The sequence below is a fragment of the Miniopterus schreibersii genome (genome assembly GCF_964146895.1).
Source record: "Miniopterus schreibersii genome assembly, chromosome: 15".
Taxonomy (NCBI): Eukaryota; Metazoa; Chordata; class Mammalia; order Chiroptera; family Miniopteridae; genus Miniopterus; species Miniopterus schreibersii.
In genome coordinates, this window is record NC_138115.1 from 31871348 (window position 1) to 31892425 (window position 21078).

The window sequence follows — 21078 nt, forward strand, 5'->3', positions numbered from 1 at the left end:
CAGGAGCTCGGGGAGAGGCAGTCGACTGGTCCTGTTGGGCAATATGACTCCCACAGTTCAGACAGGTGGGGAGGGTCCAGTTGATAGGAGGCTGACTTTAAATTTTGTCTGACAGGAGGGATTCAAGAGCTGTAAGACCTTTAGCAAGAGAGTGACATTATAAAAGTAGCATTCTATAAAATGGTTCCCCTTGAGCTTGAGGAAAGAGTAGAGTAGCCCACCAGTCAGGAGGTCAAACTACAAAGGCCTGCAGTGACTTGACAGCAGAGAAAAAAGGTAAACTGGAGAGATTCTTAGGGGAAACTGGCAGGTCACTGGATATGTGGAGGGCAGAGAAGCCAGTCCCATATGACACCATTTATTTACCAGTCTTCAGAATCAGGAGTGGCAGCTACCAGAAAAAAGGATACTTTCCATTTGATTGACTAAACTTCAGACATTGTCTGGATATTGAAACGAAGATTTCCTTCGGACCCTGAAAACATGAGATTGCATAATGGGTTAAAGATCAAAGCTAGAGGTGTAGGCTTTAGGGTCGTTTGCTCTCAGGAAACAGAAAATTAGGAAAGTAAGTGGAGCGAATTGAAACATATACTTAAACATACCATCCTTCATTCACCCCAGAGAACATTTACCAGAGAAACTCCAGCTTAGCGAATCAGCAGAAGGCCCGATAAATTGCCTCAGTGAGAAAAGCAATGAAAGCCAGTGAACAATGACAGGACAAAGCATAGTTTCTCTCATTAAACGTGGCCTTTGAGACCTTTATGTCTACGATTTCATGTGAGATTATAAAGATCTGTTCAAACAAGATGACTTCACCCTTGATAATTATTTTTAGACCCTCGGAACCAAAACAGTTCAACCACTTTGACTGCTACTGAACTATGCCATATGCCTGTCATTCGGGGGGAGACCCTATTGCCACCTGCCACCCACCCACTGCCGTCTCCGGGCTGTCCTGTGCTCAGGGCTGGCTTCACGGGCGGGGACCTGCGCCGTCACATGGGGCCCACTGATTAGAAGGGCCCTACCCTTGGTTTAATGCACTACTGTCACTGCTTTGAAATTCTTAAGAATTTTTTAACAAGGGACCTTGCATTTTCTCTTTGTACTGGGGTCTCACAGATGGCGTAGCCAGTCTTGCCTGTGTTAGTCAAACATAACTATTGCAAACTAACCAACTTCATTCTTGGTCACTAGATCAACTTTGCTTTTTTTGTTGTTGTTGCTAATCTTCACCTGAGGATATTTTTTTCCATTGCTTTGCAGATAGAGTAGAAGGGAAGGAGGGGAGAAAGAGAGAAAGAGAGAGAGAAGGGGGGGAGGGAGGGAGGGGGGGTAGAGAGAGAGAGAGAGAAACATCAATGTGAGAGAGACACACGGACTGGCTGCCTCCTGCGCACACCCTCACCCAGGGCAGGGAGGGAACCCACAACCAAGGTATACGTGCCCTTCACTGGGAATCCAAGCCACGATCCTTCAGTGCACAGGCCGACTCTCTAACCACTGAACCACACAGGCCAGGGCACAACTTTGATTTTTATACATGTGATAAAGTGGGGCAGGGCTCAAATCTGTCAGTCCCCTAGATACCTGTCATTGCTATGAATGCTCCTAACAGGGAAGGGGTACGGGGCCATGGTTACAGATGAGGAACTCAAGAGGCCACGGAAGCCTTTACAAGAACTGAAACATCTTTATCTGTGAGTGCAAATGAGGTGCTCAGAGCAATGCTACCACCAGTGGAGCCACTTAAAAATTAACTTTCCAGAGTCAGTAGAAAGGCCAAATGGAAATCAACTGTGTGCATTCTTGGATACAGATGCTATTAACCACACATACCTCATACCATGTGGGTGGATTTTACTTTGGTTCCACTCCTAAAAGGACTATATGGAAGAGTTGAAGCACATTGATGGAGCTTCAATGAATGATGAGATTCTGTGATGGGATGTTATTACACTTCAAAATCAGGTTTTATTTCTCATGGGTTTCAAATATAAAATTCTAACTTATGTCAGGGAAATATGACTATTAAGTCATAATAGTCTTAGCCTAACTCTTCAAGAATGTATGTAAAAATAACAAAATTAATGTATATAATAAAATCTCCTCTTGTATTTGAATCTCCAGCTCCAGAGAAAGTACCTTGAAATAAAATTGAAGCAATTCTTAGTAGTATCAGTGAACTAAATATCTTTTCATGGGACCAAGAAAAATAATGTTTCTCCTTAAAATAATCTGAAAATGCATTTTCAGTGTTAATTAAGGGTTCTCCTAAACTAGAGATCAGTAATACCTTGTAGTTACTTGGAAGTTTTAAAAAAACATTTATTTGAAGCATCCTCATAGAACTACTGTAAAATCAAACAAAATCATGTTATTGAAATACTTTGGTTTTTCAAAAGAAAAAGTTATATTATTATTAATGGAAAACGATACAAAAAGACAATTTATGGGATTCCAGGATCAACTCTGATCAGTTTTATATTCATAGAAAATTAAGACCAAAAAAATTAAATACTTCATCCTTAATTACATAGTTTATTTTCAAAATTTAATGGTTAAATCTTCTATTAAGATACAGGAACTCCTACATTTGTTCTCAGTTCCCTAGCACACTTTAGATTTGAACCAATCACCTGTCCCCAATTTCCTCTGCTTTAACCAGGGGTAATTCCTGTCACCCACACAGACATATTTGTGGCGATCAAGGAGCTAATGGGTTAGACTGTATTAGGATCTCAAGTTAGGGGTGATATCCCTGTCTTGTCCATACTACAGTATAATTTATTTAAAGGAACTGCAATGGAGGCTTTAAGACTTCAAGAGATAGAGTCAATGGGTTTTACTTACTTAAAATACAATGATAAGCAATATCCAGATATTGCACCAAAGCGTTCAGCCCTCAGCCTGAAGAGGGGACCCTTCAACGCCTAAAACATCCCTGACCCAGAGCTGGTTCTGTTTTCCCTGAAATTGGAGGGGGTACCTGGCCCCATGGAGGGCATCTGCTCTGACCCTCTTTGCTCTCTTCTCTCAAGGCAGAAACTGGGGCCTTTGATGACACAACTCATATTAGACCCATCTGCTCCCCAAGAGAAACCACGAATGAAGGTATCTGGGGGCTTTCAGGCTCCAAGTAGAGGAAGTTCCTGAGGGCCAGGGACAAGCACACTGAGTGTGCCAGTCGCTGCTGAAGCAACAAAATATTTCCAGGCACTGGATGAAACTGAAGCCTGGAAACCGGAACGTCCCTTTGAAAATACCTCACTCCTAACACACCCTGGGAGACCCTGTCTGCAAGGGCAGGGATGGGGGCAGCTATCCCCTCCCCAGATCTCCCCCTCCCAGCACCACGGCACCCACTCATCCCGGGGTGAAATCTCTTCAGCGGAGCAGAGAAAGACTCAGGACGAGACAGAGCCAGAGAGAACCAGCCAGAGATTTCATAGCTTCTCTACTGACCTCGAGGCAGTGACAGGAAGTCTAAGCCTGACAAGATGAATCCTCACGTAAAAAGAGTGGCCTCTTCCCCACCTGGGAACAGCGGGACAGCATGGCCCCCTGTCCCTGGGGGTGCCCTGGTCTGGCCAGTTCATTAAGACATCAGCTCTGCCTGAGGCTGGTCTTTCTACATCGGGAAAGGGAAGCAAGTTCAGCCTTGGAGTGAGGAAGAGGGAAGGACAGAATGGAAAAGCTGCCCAACTGCAGCTCCGAAGGTCTCACACATTAGGGGACGCCCATCAGTCTAAGTCACAAAACCCCATGTCCTCCGAGTGGGTCCAGAGGCCCTTCACTGGGCGAGCCTCCCTTCCCTGGGCTCCTCTGGGCTCTCTTCTGCATCAGGGCTGATCACTGATGTGGCCGAAAGGGCCTTTCGCTCAGGGCTGCAGATTCATGAAGGGCTTCAAATATTGGCTCTTGACAAGAGCTCACAGAGACACACCAACAGCTCTGACAGGTGTTCTCCATGAAACTTTCAATGTAGTTCCATTTCTGGGCCACCCCAACGGCAATACACTAGGAATTAAATTTTATAATAATTCTATGATTACCTTGTGAGCCAAATAGCACTGCATTTTTTGTGTTAATTTTTTGTTGTTAAATTTCAATTTAAAATATACCCCCTTTTCATTGCCCGTTTTACAAAGTCTTTAACAGAGCTCAAGAGAATGGAAGGGGCCAGATCTCTCTCACCCTCCTGGCCCTTCTAACAGAGCTGTTTGCCTTCACATCCTACCTTCAGCCCGAATGCCAGCCCCTGGAGGACAGTGGCTGTGGCTGCCTCACCTCTTTGGCAGCCACCAACTACATGCTTGTTGAACGAAACTGCACTTTGCCATCCTCATGACAGTGGAGAGTTAAGTTTGGTTAAATGTACGGCTTTTTCTTTCAAGACAGAGCACACATACATCTCTGTGCACACACCAACTAGAAATTGTGTGTCTAATACATAAGAAAAACCAAACTGATTTTTCCTAATTTATTTCTCAACTGACTTGTGCTTTTCTAAGGAAGAAATTAAAAGTATGTTAATGATCTCTTTTTGGCCCTTTATTCATTTAACCAGTAAAATTGAAATCTTAGTAGACTGTAATTAAATGAAGATGACATTATGGACCCTGAATTAATACTGCCAATGGAAACACAGCCGCCGCGAAATCGTTGATCTGCATGTTCCATTACCACCATCTGCTGTTCATATGGTGACTTTTAAGTAGTGACTTTCATTCAAATCCCACATACGCTTATGACCACTAATTTCAACATGGTGTCCAACGGGGGTAGCACTTCCTAAGCCGGGCTCCTCTGCACCAGTGCTAGCAAGAGTGGCCTGGAAAAAAGGGAGTTCAGTGTTTGAACAAATTTGGGAAAATCTCGAAGAGTCACAGTTTATCCCAGCAGATTTAAGGCTCTCAAGAGTCCCTCAGCCCACCCCCACCCCCAACACACACACACACCTGGTTTTGTAGAACCCAGTGTTTTCTAATCTTGTTTAACCACAAAACTCCTTTTTATACAGAAACCTATTAACACTGTCAAAGGCGGCAGCGATTCGGTGCTCCAGTGCTTAAGGCAGGAGGACACCGAGCCTATTCCAAAAAAATCATAGCTGCAAATGTTTCATTGTCTCAAATGCCTGCAAGCAACCTAGACAATTTTGCAACATGATTTTTGCTTATAAATAATTTGTCACCAGATGTACAGGATTCCTTATATCCCCTCCAGGAGAGGAGGGCAAAAGCAGGTGGTCGGCACACTGTCCCTTCACAGCAGTTATTTCAGAAAGTGAAAACTCGCCCCACCACTGGGCCTCAGCAGCATGTGCCCAGCGTGCTTCCCAAACTTCTCCAGAAAAACACACCAACCAGCAAAGAGGAGTCAACTCCCGCGCCTGGGGCGGGGCTGCCAAAAGCAGGGGCGGCTCTGAAACCTCATGCTTTGTTTCAAAATTTCAAGCGAGAGAGTGACGTTTGTTAAGTGACAAATGATCATGGTTATTCACTGTGGCAGCATTTTTAATAACAAAAGATTAAAAACAGCCCAAATGTACATCGACAGGACAGTGGATAAATTATCCTGCGACCATACACTGTAATATACTATGCGGCTGTAAGACAAATGGGGACGTCTCTCCATTCCAACATGGGAAGATCTCCAGGACACTTTCACAGATGGAAAAAACAAAGCATGAAACAGAAATATGCAATATGTTAGTTTTTATCAGAAGGGGCAAAAATAAGACTTTGTATTCCAGAGTTGCTTATATATGCATAAAACAACTGGAAGAATCCATGGGAAACTCTTAAGAGTGGTTACCTTTTGGGGTAACCACTGGGAACTCAGAAAAAGGGGGCAGGGATGAGAGGAGACTTTTAATAGTACACCTCCTCATATTTTTTAAGTCATATAAATGTGTAGCTTATTAAAATTTTATTAAAAATTCAAAAATCATGCAAAATTTTCATCCCACTCATGACATATTTACATTTATCCTCAAAAATTTTTTCAAATTACTCATCTATCTCACAATAGTAAAATCAAATCCACATTTAAGCTCCTGCTTGGTGGGTCATCTGGGACATCACACGCTGCTCCAGTGTGAAAGGTATGGGTTTAGGCCATTTAAAATTTCCTTAAACATTTAGCCTTCATTCCATTTGGAGAACCAACATCAACATACAAAAAATCTGAAACCTCGACTTAAAAAATGCTTGCTCAACAGTTTGGGATTTTTATCTACAGGCTGGGGGTTTTAAAACATGGAAGGATAACCCCTAGTGCCTTAGAACCCTTATGCTCAAAATCAGTACTAACTTACTTTTGGAAGTAAGCACCCAGAAAGTGCCACTGAAATGGCAACTCAGAATGTGAAACGCACAGACTCCTGCCCACGCCTCAGTAGCAGAGTGTCCAAGGAAACCACACCTCTGCTTTCCAGCCCACAGAAACTGGAATTTCAAACTCTCCAATTATTTCTAATACATTTTTAAAAGCTTGGTGATTATAATAAAATAATCAGTCTGGCTTAAGCCAAACAAATTTCCTATTATATTTCCTAAGTATAAAAAAATAATTAGGCTGCTTCTGGGTATACTTTCACAGCACTTTTATTAGAATGATTTTTACATAATGTATGTGAAAAACATAGGACTTTTCTTTCTACAAAAGCTATAGTCCAATAAATAAATGAAATGCAACTCAGACATTACGCTGATGGAACAAGCAAAGCAATATGACTAATGTCAATAAAATGTACTATAGGTAGCTGCATTTTATCCCAGAAAAGATATTCTAAGGGCAAGTTTTGTATCCTTGTTTACCTCCTAAGAGTGGTTTAATAAACCAACAGTGCCAATGCCTCCTAAATTCTCTCAAACTGTAACTTTGTTCCTAGGGGTAAATAAGGCCCGAATTTTAAAGACAAACAGCGTGAGTGGGTGAACGATGCAGCAGCCCGCAGGGAGCCATCTGGCGCTGCTTTCATCAGGCCTATTCCCTTTAGAAGGCGGTTATCCTCCCAATCCCTTCAGAGAAACAGGCGGGCCGTGGGGCTGCAAGGACGTAAATCTCTGCTGCAGTCTCCTGACGATCTGCTGGATATTCCGAAGTGGCAGAATGATTCCACCTTTAGGTTTTATTTCAGTTGTAATAATGAGTTATGAATAATTGATCACTGGGTAATAAATTATTCAGGCAGGCACACAGTTTCCAAGGAATCCTGGAGTGAGTCTTGCTAATGGCATAATACAAGCCAGAGGCAGCTGCTGAGGGGACACCCCACAATTCCCCCACGCTGCAGAGGCATGGGCAGTTAGTGCCTCTCAGCGTGGGCTTTCCAAAGAGGGGCCATATCAATGCCTTTTAAATTGTATAAAGTATAAGTCCCCACAGGGCACCCTGGTGTCTGGCCAAGTGTGGTATGAAATACTGAGCCCTGACTTCTCCATCCATCAGACCAGGACGCTTTTTATCAGCTGAGCACAACCAACCTTTGCTGCTGAAACTAGTGAACTGAAAAAGTGTAAACTCAAGAAAGTGTGTAAATACAAATACACAAACACATACATATGCATTTGTGTGTGTGTATGCATACAGACATACAGATAAACATATAGTTTTTTGTGAATGTAGGTACACCACACACACACACACACACACACACACACACACACACACACACACAGTTTTTGTGACTATGCAGGGCCAGCAAAATAATGCTGAAATAAGCTTTGCCTGGAGGAAATTATCTGCTGTTCTCAGTTTTCAAAACCTTTGAATATAATTTACCCCTTATGAGTTCAAAACTCAACTTTCTTATTTTATTTTTTAAATGTATCTGTATTGTTGAAAGTATTACAGATGTCCCCGCTATTCCCCCCACTGACCCCTCTCCGGCCAGCACCAGCGCCCCCTGCAGGAGCTGCGCTCTTGTCTATGTTCACCAGTTATGCGTATATGCATGTAAGTTCTTTGGTTAATCTCTTCCCTCTTCACCCTCCTTCAAGGGAACTTCCTTAAAATTCAACTTCACCTATGTGTCAAGTCCCATCCATATGGAACATCTAAATGCTTCACTACCTAAGTAATGTTAAATGGCAAATCATATCTCTCGTGGATCCTTCTTGTAATTTTCATTTCTAAAACAATTCTAAAAATAATAGAAACTACTCCTTAGAGCTCAATAATCATTGTACTGAATTATCTTTGAAAGAGCACATGAATTAAAAGCAGCTGATCAACAAATAGCAAATCCAGTGTTGTAAAAAGTGGGTTGGCTGATCTTGCCCCGAAACCCACAGTATCTGCATTTGTTCAAGGAGCCATGAGATGGAAGACATGGGGAGAGAAGGGAGAGAGGGAAGGAAGGGCTGTCAGGCCACAAATCCTGCTCAAATCTCCCTTGGGGGAAGGCAGGCATAGCTGCTGGGCTTTTAAGGGTTTCTCCAAATCCAAGCTAACAGAAAATCAGAAATACCAATCAAACTTTAATTAAAATGCTGAGTGCCCATCATATATGGGAGAAGCTGAGGAAACCGACACCCAAACACATTCTAATCAAAGCTTCAATATCCCCAATTTTCGATTTTTCGAAATTTGGAAACCTAGAACATATGACAAGAGTATCAACTTACACTTTAACCTTCTTTCCTCACCTGCTAAACAAAGGTCAGAGAAAGCAAAGCCTATCGTTGTTTTCTGAACTAAAAATAAGATTGGTCTGAATCCAACAGTTAAATAGCAACACTGAGCCTAAACTGTAAAATTTGATAAATGTTGACCTACAGATATGCCCGTGAAACCATCTCCACAACCAGTGTAACCAGCACGCCCATCATCCCCAAAGCTTCCTCCTGCCCAGGGTTTGCTTCTTCAATGACTAAACTTCGGGTGGGCTTTCCCATAATGACCAGTGCCAGCAGCGCTGCACGGATGCGTACGTTCCACAGCAGGCGAAGGATTCGCAGCTGCTCGTTCATACCTGCCAGTACCAGGTAAAGGGGGCTATGAAAGCAGCTGGGAAATAACGAGTGATTGTGCTCTTGTTAAACTATGGACCGGAAATTCAATTTCACGGTATTTGAAAGCAATGAAGGTCATATAATAGTAGCTGCTTATTTTTAATCCTACATAAAGTTATGTATACAATGCACAATTAGCGTAATACACAAGCTGCCTTTAGAACTCTTTGGTGTCAACTGTGTCTATTTAGCATATAAATATAAATTTACAAATTACTACGTTCCAAAACTAAGCGTAGAAGTAATTAACTGAGAAATTAACAGTAACATGAGTTGCTGATTTCCTCCTTTGTTGACTTTTAAGTCACATACATCACTGTAAGTTCACTATTTAAACATGTGTGTCATGGCAACTAAACTTTCTTCCTCCAGGAAAGTCAGCTCAAGAGTAATAAAGTGAACCAGAAGCTAATTTTGACGTGAGGGTTTTCCCCTTCTCATTTCTTCGACATTGAAGTTATAGATGTATCTCAGTCCAAGTTATTTAAAGATGGATGATATCACAATTCAAATTTTCAGTTCACGATAGCTATAAAGGCGGGGGCTGGCCCCAAACTGCCCATACCTACTCCCAGATCAATGCAAATGTCAAACAAGGAACCAGATCATTTCAGAAGGGAAAGGACTGAGAAGAAGATGCTTCCCTTGCTGACCCTGTCGGAGTCAACGATGGCACAGAACTCCCTGCCGTGTGCCAGGCAGAGTGCTGGGCTGTGAGACCCACCAAACACTATTGGAGGAAAACGTCTCCCAAGAAGGCTTCTTGAACAGAACCAAGAGCAAGAAGGGTTAGTTACAGATTACACTTGAGGGTGCCATGCTTACTTTGGGGTCAGGAAATTGAAGTTAGCCCTCCAAAATATAAAAACCCTGAATTTGGTTATTGATGTTCCTCTGTAATCTATTAAAAATCAGCTCTGTCTTTGCTATAAAACATCTCATCAAAAAAGTCTCTTTTTGGGGGAGGGGTGGAATGAACTTTATACTATACCCATAAAGTTTTGTTCTTACATATTATACACTCATCCTTAAAATGTTTTATTTGCTGAATAAATGAGACAAAATAACACTTTAAAATAACAGGCTTACACAAATCTTGTGTTTTTTAAATTTGGGGTAGTCAGCAATGACAATGTAAAGAGACCAGCATATCCAATTACATGTTTAAAATTATTACTTACTAAAATAGCTCAAATATCCCCCCATCTCATACATTTAAATGAAGAATTATATTCCTTATTTCCTGGGGGCAAAACGTTTAGGTTCCATACTCACAAATCTACCACAATAATACATCAGAGTGGGATAAGTTAAAGATTTAGACAGCTAGTCTGAAAATCTAATAAATATATTATAGTAATTTGTCTAACTCTTTTCCTGTCAACAATCCATCTATTTTAAATAAATCACTTTTGTTTTCTTTCAAACATTAATAATATTTTTAAGAGCATTTTTTTAAAAAAGGCTTTTGGATGCTGTTGACTTCTTTCTAAATGCTTCTTGGTGATTCAGTCTTCAAAGCAGGATTTTCTGGCCTCCTGCCCAAGCCACAATGAAACTGAGGATTTCCCTGAATCCTACGCATCCAAAAATATTTTATTTATTAGTCATCTCTCATCTGTAAATAAAAACCAGATAATAAGCTCATCATTTCTTTTTTGCTAAAACATGCAGCAAAGCAGCCTCGGGAAAGTGTAAATTATTTACCCCAGATTATCAGCTTCATTACCATGACTGACATAAGTCGAAGTAACTGTGCAACTTTGCATTTTTTTCTCTCTTTTTTCCTTCCATCTCCCAAACCTTAACTGTTATAAGATGACCAGAATCTCAGAAGCTTGCCTTTATCCCAGACAGAGAGCTGGCAAAGCCCAAAGTGAAGTACAAGTTCAAATTTACCCTTTTCAGATTTACCCTGGAGGAGCCTAAGCACAAGATTCTCCAGAACACAAACTGTTTTAAAAGAGATTTTAATATTATAATCCGTCTTAAAAGACTGAAGATTTTAAGGAAAAAAGATCTGATCACTACAATGAAAAATCTCTTTTCTGAAACAGCAAAATGCAAAGAAATCATTAGTTTCCTCCAAACTGCTTTCATAACACTCTACCATATAAACCACTGAATCTTATTAAATTAGCTCAGCCCACTCAGCAACCCGATTTTCCCTTCACAGATTCCCACTGGAGAGAATTCCTGGTCATAATATAGAAATAATAGCTTTAATAAGCGTACACAGACGGGGGCTCAAGGTTGGACGCACTAAATTTACTGATATTTTGCTTATGACTCAAAACTGAAGGTAAGGATATGTATCACATAAATCACACAGAAAATCCATAAGTAGGTGTTAGTAGGTGCAGTACACAAACACTAGCTTTGCCGAAGGCTATCGGCTATTAAATAGAAATTACTGTCATACCCTGAGTCGCTGAAAGCTTGTTTCAAATTTAAAATCTATGCATTCTAGTAAGAACTGTTACTCATTTTTAATTGTTTCACACCGTCAGACTACTATAATCAATGCATTATTTCTCTAAGGAGAAATAATGTCCTCTCTCATAAGCAGTGAAAACTTACACATGAAGGAGGCTTTTTGGTTCATTTCTTACAATATGAAAACCGATTTCTCCATTTCTCAATGTGTCAGAAATCAACTTGAAATGGATGAAGTCCTTTTTTCTCCTAATTACAATGGAGCATCTCAGCAAATGTGGCCACAATTCATAACTGCCCAAATACGCTTCGGTTGAGTGACACCGAATGCCCATCACTTCTCAGCGGCTGGAGCTCGGTCCTTCATTAGTTTTCCAGCTATAGCACTGACGGGCAGAATATGCTGGAACAATCGTATCAAACCTCTGAGGATGCTGAACGGCACAACGGTTTTCCACTTCTTCAAAGAGGGTCCCAGAAGGTACACAGCCAGCAGAGGAAGCTAAGTGATGGTACAGCCATGCAGCGGTCCATTGCGCGGGCGGCTGAAACGATGCTTTAAGTGTCGATAACATGGAAGAATACTTATATTTTAGTGCTCTTTAAAAAGATGCAAAATTACATATAAACTGCAACTCTCTCCCATCTTAGGGCCTTTCGTACTGAATGGAAATGTTCTCTTTGCCTCCTTCAATGGTCCTCAAGGTATAGTCCTCAAGCCAGGAGCAACATCTGTTAGAAACGCAAATTCTCAGATCCCACCCAGACTGCTGCTTCAGAAACTTTGGGAGTAGAGCCCAGCCGTCTGTGTCTTAACAACCCCCTCCCCCCTCCCCCTCTGCCCAGGCAATTCTGATGCCCAATAAACTGTTAAGCCACTGGCTATTTCCTAATCATTCTTCAGGTCTCAGCTAAACATGCCATCCTCAGGGAAGGCAAGCCTCTCCCAGCGCCATCCTGCCTGCTTACGTCAGCCTATTGTACCTCACAGCAGCCAAGACTTTTCTTTCACAAGAGTTGTGGCAGCTTGCAATTATTTATTTTTATGATTATACAATTAGTGTTTTCCTCTCCCACTAGACCAGATGTTCTCAAGCCTCGTTGCACATTTGAATTACCTGGAAGCTCTCAAAAATCCAGATGCCTGGGGTGTTGCCCCATTAGAACAGGATGTATTAGGGTATATGGCTCAAAATGTGTATTTTAAAATATTGTGATCCCACTGTTCAGCCCAGGTTGAGAACCACCAGACTCAGGCGCCTAGAAGAGCAGGCGACCAGCAAATGGTAACTAGTACTTGTTGAATGAATATGTGGGGTTTGGGGTTTCTTTTACTTTGATTTATTTTGTGGGGTTTGACAATTCTTGCACATGGTACAAAATTCCAAATGCACAAAAAGGTTCAGTGAAAAGTAAGTCTCCATCATGCCTGGTCCTCCATCTCTGAGACAACTTTGTGACCAATGCTGTTTCCTTAGAAGGCAGAGTAAATATTTGTCAATACAGAAAAGACCAGAAGTCGGATGACAGATTATCGACTATTTTCCTGCTTTATGTACACCTGCACTTTTTGTAAAATGGATGCACATTACTTTCGATATTGTTAGAGGAGGTACCCTGAGGATAACTGCATGTGTGCGCATCTGGAGCTATTTGGGAGATACATACTGGGTCTGAGGGTTCCCAAAAAATGGTCACTTGGAATGATAGTCTCTGTTAAAAGGAAGAGGCCTTTTTATCTGGCTTAAGCAAATAATTGTCTAGTTATTCCACCTACTTCGTTCTGGTTATATTTTCACTTCTGATTACATATTCTGCTTCTCCAGAGCTTGCACCAGAAAATGCTGGGAGGGCAGATGAAGGAGATACTGTTCTAGGCCCTGAATTGAGAAGTGGCTGTATGATTTATAGAGTTATGTTGTCTGAATTTAGTTAACATAAGCCCCTCAGCAAGACTGACTAACTCTAAGTATATTAAGAAAAAAGCTGGGAGCGGAATCCTAGAGCGGTGGCTGGGCCGGCCCTGCCCCTCGGGGGCCCTGACCTCCTGCGCCCCCACATCCCACTGTGGCACCGGGCTAGCCCGGGGATCCCTCAGGAGACTGGGCTAAGCAGGCTCTTCAGCGGTATGAGGATGGACCCTGAGTGCTGTGGGCTGTAAACTGCTACCCCCTCTTATGGCTCTTCACCTCCCTTTCTCCTAAAGCTAAGGCCACTCTCCTCTGCAGTGTGACTACCTGTGACAGCAGCTCTCAGCCCCGCCTCCTCCACGCTTCTGTGGGTGGTGGGAAATCCGCTGGTTAGGACTTTAGAAAATCTACTCTGACACAGGCCGAGAGCTTTCCAGGTGGCACGGCCTCCGTGCACGTGCTTGAGGTCATTTCTCCAAGGACTTGGCGGCCCTTCCCACTTCTCTCCTGAGCCTCACCTCACGCTATGGACACTGGATCCTGGGAAGAAATGCCCTGGGGACAAAGCATTTCCATGCTAGCCATGCCGACCACATTTAGGCCAAGGCGTAAGCAGGCACACACTTAAGAGGGGAAATATGTGGACACTGATTTATACGACAGGACCAAGGGGGAAAAGAAAAGCTCTTAGATTACACACCGAACTAGTAAGATAATGGTCGTAGGGAGCCAGACAGGGAACGGGGGCAGTGGCCTTTCCGGCATCTCTAAGATGGGCCTGCCGCACGCCTGGGGAAGCGCCGTGCTCCCGCCAGCTGCCTTATGCATGTTAACTCTGTCTCTTGGAGGCTGGAAGATCCTGAGGGCAAGCCTTACAGCATTTCCTACTGCTTCAGTTCCCCGCCCCCGAGCTCAGTCCCCAGCAAAGGCTTAATACATAAATTGTATTAAACTCACAAAGCAAAAGACGACAGCAGAAAATCACCTCCACACAATGTCACTGTATCTTAAGTGTGATGGAAATTTTAAAAACCATTATAACCAGCATTCTATGCTGATAAGGCAAATGTTGAAATTCAATGCAACTGTAGTCATGATTAATCATGTATTTTACCATGTACAAAAATCATGTACAAGTTTAAGCGTGTATTTTAGGGTAAGTTTACTTCCTTAACATTTCTTTTCTTTTAAATTACATGTACTAAGCTAAAGACCAAGTAAATTCTTGGCTCACCAAAATCTTACAGGTTTGATTTAAAAAAACTAAATAAATTTTTTTAAATAAATTTTTGACATATTAATGAAAACATAAAATTACACACTAGAATTCAAACAATCTGTAGGGATGAGTTAACATTCTCATACCCATTATACTAGAGTTTCTGTCATTATGAAAGAAAATGTCCCCAAATATTATTTTATAAATTTCATGATGCAGAACATAAGAAAGGAAAAAGCTCTATCTCACTCACTACTCATTTTAATTTTACTCTACTGTGATAACTAAAACAGGAGTGCCAGATATTTATGCCAAAAAGAAAACTCTCTCCAAATATAAATTAATCAAGTGTAATGCCTGTAGTGCTTTTTAATTTTTATTCCATAGCTAAAGCAGAAAGTCAATAAAAATGTAAAGGAATATGTCATTTACCTTGTAATTAAAATTCACAAATTCCCAGTGTATGAAAAATGTCAGTGGTAGAGTGGTGCCCCCAAGTGGCACAATAATGAATTGCAATGCACTGATGGAAAAGTTAGAAACTGTAACTGTTCTGTTTTGTCAAGTTGTTTGATTAATCTAAAAGTTCTTATTATATGGACCTATGCTTCACAAGGGCTAATAATAAGTGTCCTACAAACCACCTTGGACTTGTGGCCTACCTAAGTCACTCCTTTAATAAGGAATACCAAGGGCTAGTCTGGTATGTAAAGGTATGATACACTTTCCTTATTATCTCAAAAGGTTGGGGGGGGTCTACAAACAACAAAGGGGGTGTCAGATCTACTCTGACCTATTAAGAGAACAGCATTCATAACATTATAGAAATTTTTTATAAAAGAATCAATCCTCTACCCATCTCTAGCATTAACCAATTCCTTGTGTTTATGGCCTAAACAGAATTTAAATTGCTTAGGGAGTGGGTGGCGGTGTGATTCATGTGTTTTGCTCACAAACTGAAGGTTCAACTTTCAATGCTCTGGGGAATCTAAAAAAATATGTGTTTAATTTCCTGTGTCCATACATGTATGAAAGGTAACGACTGCTGATGAGTTGCTATCTTACGTAGCTAAAAGGTCAACATTCTGAGGACCAATTTCTTTTGAACAGTTATAGAGCTATAAAAGAATACAGAATTTTCACAATCTCCAGAAATTTCCTTGAAGAAGTTTTAAAAATTGCATGCTTGACATCAGATCTCTCTGAGAGATTCTTCTCTCATAAAAGTGGAATGCAAAAGTAAAACTTCCTTTTAATAGAGAGTTCCAAATATAGTTATTGGGTGATGATTAGATAAAGTTTTACTAGGCATCCTTTAATTATTCCTTAACTTGGATTGTTATAAATAAGATGAATCTCAACTGTTATTAAGTGATAACTATATGTAAGACAATGTGATATCTATATTTTTTATATTCTATAGATATAGTTACAAATAAATTTATATTTACTCATAAATATCTCATATTTATTCATATTATATTCTTTATTATATAACATTTATATTGATACTTTATACATATATAGGTATCTATTTAACCCTTATTGTAATCCTACAAGGCATTATACCCATTTACAGATAAGGAAACTAAAGCTCAGATTAGGAACCTGCGTAACCGTAACCTCACAGATGAGAACAAGACTGGCTTTGCTGCTTGACCTGTTCACCTCCGAAGCCTGTGGTCTTAACTGTGACACTATTCTGCCTTCCTTCTAGAATCCTAGCATTTGTGAGCAGCCATACTCATGATTCTTCATGATTTTAGTAGAGAGTTCTAAAATTAAATGTCTACAAAGGTAGACAGGTCGTGGAAAGGTGTGACATAGTTGGGTGAAAGGGAGACAATGAGGAATGGCAAGAATGTGGCTAATTGGAGAGTAAAGGGTCTGTCGTAGGGGGCCAACTGCTACGCAGCTCCAGCCCATAGGCAGCCTATGGAATTATATATTGTCTTACATATAATTACTAGCGAATGTTACCAAATCTTTCAATCTTTTCAAGAGAAGATAAAAAGCTAAATTTTTATGAGAGCTGCCCAATTTTAAATACTGGCAACTTAGATGAAAAAAGCAGCACTGTGCAGGTCAAACAAAACACATCTGAAGGCTGAATGTGGCCAGTATGTACTATGCTGTAGAGATTCTGAGGAGGAATGATTCCTTTCCAAGAGAGCCTGGACTAGACCTTCTGGCATCATATGATTTGTTCAAGTATCCGCAGTACTGGATTCATTCCACACACCTAGGCTTCATCTACTATCTTCAGCTCAACTCACATGTTTTAAGACTAGTTCAAGTACAGAAAAGGTCACTAACAAATCCTTCTCAGTCAACTAGCTGCCCCCTCACACACACCCACACCACACTCACCCATCATCTCAAGTCCGTAGCTTTCAAGTTTAGTCCTCATACATCTTACTTTACACCCATTTAATTAACTTAATAGCCTTCCTGTGAATTATTTTATTCATATTTCTTATTAGTTGAAGAAACCAAAATTGGATATGGGCTTTACAACATGGTTTTACAGGTCCTCGGTCAGATTTAGGTCTTACGTTCAATGTTTCCATAAAGACTGCCTAGTAATTTTCAGAAATTTATCATCCTGCTCTAAATGGCTGGAAGAGAACCTCTAGGATTTACAAAGGAAAAAATTCTTTTCAGTAGGAGTCTTAAAGCATGTTTTAAGGATACCACAAGAGTACCAGCACTGTCACCATTTTTTTCATGTAGGCATTTATTGAAAACTATGAATTCTAAAATAATTTTTAAAATCCTGGATATAGAGACCATTGAAAAGGTTGGCTTTTACTTTTCTTTTTTATTTATTTATTTTTAAATATATCTTTATTGATTTCAGAGAGAGGAAAGGAGAAGGAGAGAGAGAGATAGAAACATCAATGACGAGAGAGTCATTGATCGAGCCTGCAACCCGGGCATGTGCCCTGACTGGGAATCGAACCCCGATCACCCTAACCACTGAGCCACGCCCGGCTAGGCAAAAAGGTTGGTTTTTAAAATAAAGTAGTAGCATCAGTAACATTTACCTTTATAATTCCTACAAAATATTAAGAAGTAGGAATGATTTTAAACCCGCACTGAAATATCCAAAGAGCAAAAGCTGGAAGAACCTAGAGTAGCCTCAAAACAGATTGAGACTGGAACGTGTTCATCAGTCAAGGGCTTACTGCTCAGATCCTTCTTCCCTCTGCTTCCTCTTCCTCCTATATTTCCCATGCACACGTGTCTTATCCTAACTTCAGTTCTAGCTAACTTTTCACTGCATCAATTTCAAACAACTTTAAGCTAAAAATGAAGATTCATCCTTACCTGTAAGAGATGTACTGTTCAACAGCATTCAGAGTTTTCTCTACTATGTAAGTTTATAGAGTCCGATCAAATCAAAGCAGCAGCAAGGGGTTCCTCAACATAAGCTAATTTTAGATGGGAGCCCCTGTATGGTTTAAATATCTAATTTGAGGGCTGTATAACTACAGACTTTGAAAAACTCCTCCAGAGAGAAAAGGCAAAGAAAATTAATGCCATAGTTTCTCAAATGTGAACTTCCATTTATTTGCATTTCATAGCATTTCTAGGAATGCAGTCATTATAAACAATTCTTATTCTATCATTCAAGAAGTCCCAGTCAAGTTAAGTTGAAGCAGTGTTGTAATTGAGATTCTGGAATGCATAAAAATCTCATTTTCACATAATCTACCTCATTTCCCTTCTCTAAGTTATGTGGGCACTTTCCTCACCTACTGAAATGCCTTTAAAAATCTTATCTGAAGACACCATTCAAGGAGCTTTTCTCTCTCTTACTAAATTCTTTAGTGCAAAGAGCGAAGTGAAGGGTACTCCATGTTTTTAATCAGCTAAAAGTTGCACATACGGGCAGCCAAGTCAAGATGTGTAGGAAGCACTTTTACTTACAATTCCTCTCCTTGTGTGGCTTTCTTGTCTGAAACCAGATAGACAGTTCCAAAACTCCCACTGCCAAGTTTCTGTTGAAGCACGTATCTTCTCGCAATCAAAGTCTTTGGATAAGTGGAAACGGCTACTGACCCACTCACATATTTAGCAGCCTCTTGGAATTTCAGCATTGCTCCCAACATGAGAAAACAGGTTTCTTTGTTTCTAGAAACTTAACATTCAGGTCTCCTAGGAGATGGTAGAATTCATCCAAGTAGCATCGGTCAGTGCCTTAAAGATGAAAAGTCCAGAGATCAGGTCTAAAGGGTGTTGAACTACTCCCAACAAAAAGTCTAAGTTTTTGGCAGTGATACCTGTACTTGATTAGTGGATTGCATGACACCATGTTGGTTAACTTTAACAACTTGAAAGAAAAAGGATTCAAGGGGGTGATACTGAAGACCCAATAGAAGGCAGTCTTTCCCAGGAAGAGAGCCTTCCCTCACACATTCACATTTGGCAAAACTGAGTCACAAATTCCCCTGAAGTTCTGAGATGTATATTTATTTTCCAATCAACAATGTTTAAGATAGATACTCCCCATCTACTTTTTAAAAAATATACAAATATAAGAACTTTATCATTTCCTTAAATCTATACATTTGCATCAGCCTTTCTGTAAGTCTTTCTTCCCACCATGTGTCTCTTGATTAACAACTACTGAGTTAATTTAAACCAGAAATGAGCATGAGGCTCGTTTCTTTAGACTTTTTTACTTCTGTGGACTTTAAACCATGGTATTTGCATTTCTTAGACGTGAGAAGGAATAAGCATTCAGAATGAATTTTTCCCCATCCTAAGCAAATTCTGATCCGGTTTCTAAAGTTTCAATTATGTATACTATATATAGAGTAACCTCCTGGAATGGAAATAAGAAGTGTCACAAAGCAGTTCAAACCTAAAATTGTATTTTCATGTTAGCTGAATATAAATGTGTTTTAGGTAAGCCTGTAATTCCTCATGGAGCTACAAATGTACAGCAGAATTATGAAAGGTAGGACTTGTCACAGGTATGTGCATGGTAAAATCACTTTTATTTCATCAAAATGTAAAATTTTTTGTTAGTAATCATGAAAAGTGGGATTTGTTTTAAATCTGTATAAAAACAAAATTTTAAATTGAAGACTCTATGACTTGCAGTCAGGTTTCCATATTCAACAATTCTAAAGCTGTAAGAAAAAACCTATTGTATATAATGATAAAACAAGATGTCACCGTGTAGTTTGGGATACATGGCCAACAAGCATCAGAACAGAACATAAACAAGTAAATATCCATTTACAGCAGCAATTTTCAACCTTTGTCATCTCATGGCACACATAAACTAATTACTAAAATTCTGCGTCACACCAAAAAATAGAATTTTTGCCGATCTGACAAAAAAATAGGTATAATTTTTATTGATTTACAAAAAAAATTAGTAATTACCTATCCTTTTAGCTCCAAAGTGACTTCTTAAAAAATCAGGTGTCTCTACTTGTATATAAGGAATTCTGGTACCAAAAATTAACCAGTTAGATGTATCCTTATTATAGAACATGACCAGTAAGATGCAACTCTATTGTATGACCTACAAAGGGTCCCCCAAAATATATATATATACACTTTAACAGTTGATTCTACTACATTTTGAAAATGAAATGTATTTTAATTACTACTGCCTTTATAATTATTCAAAGTGTGTGTATACATTTTTTTGGAATACCCTATATTTAAGATAGGTCATTCACACTGGACAGTTATTGTTGTGTTGGCTGTTGTCATTTTCTTAGTTGACAATCCAAGGGAAAAGAGGTCAGTACCCTCAACTAAATAGTCAGGTACTGCATGTTTTCAAAATTCTGGAAGCACACTAGTTGAAAAGCACTACTTTACAGTATTTTCCTTCTTGAAATAACATATTAATCAGGTTAAGTTTCACCTGATGCCAGTGAGGAGACTAGTAACCAGCTAAGAATGAAAGGAAGGAAGGGAAAGAGGGAAGGGGAGGGGGGGGAGGGAGGGGAAAAAAGAGAAAGAAACTAAATCACTTGAGTGGCCATGTGCTCATGACAATACTAAAACAACATTAGCATCTAAGTTGGAATTTCAGAGCTGAGGCCAATAGCTCAAAATCCCTGAATAAATAAAAAATTAAGTGGGATTATCAAGATCACAGGAAGTATTAGTAAAATGTACTGCTGAAAAAACAACTGGAGAGCAGGCAGCCAAACGTATATTCTGTTTGCATCCTTTGCTAGCATAAAAGTGAGGCCTTCTGGCCAAATGGAGCTGTTAAAAAATGTACGGACTTACAGATTTTCAACTGAAAAAGACCCTTCAGATCACTCAGTTACGCTCCTTATTTTAAAGATGAGACAAAGGTTCCTGTTTAGCGATGGACAGAAGAGTTCTGAGAAGTCCAGTTTCCCAGTGGCTCCTGATGGTGAAGGAGCGTTGAAACCCAGCAGTGTCTCAACAGTCTGGCTGAGGCCACAGTGTACTTGGGAGCAGGTTCCCTCTGGCCCACACT

The 21078-nt window shown here is 40.2% G+C and overlaps 1 protein-coding gene across 1 annotated transcript in view; it reads right to left on the minus strand.

Annotated features, from left to right (window-relative positions):
• The window catches only part of NEK11 (NIMA related kinase 11), a 132634-nt gene that overhangs the window by 110645 nt on the left and 911 nt on the right, over nucleotides 1-21078 (minus strand). The window contains exon 2 of the mRNA XM_081159842.1: nucleotides 18528-18797. Within this exon, the coding sequence (XP_081015968.1) occupies nucleotides 18528-18709 (182 nt within the window). The 5' untranslated portion in view covers nucleotides 18710-18797. The remainder of the gene's footprint in view (nucleotides 1-18527; nucleotides 18798-21078) is intronic.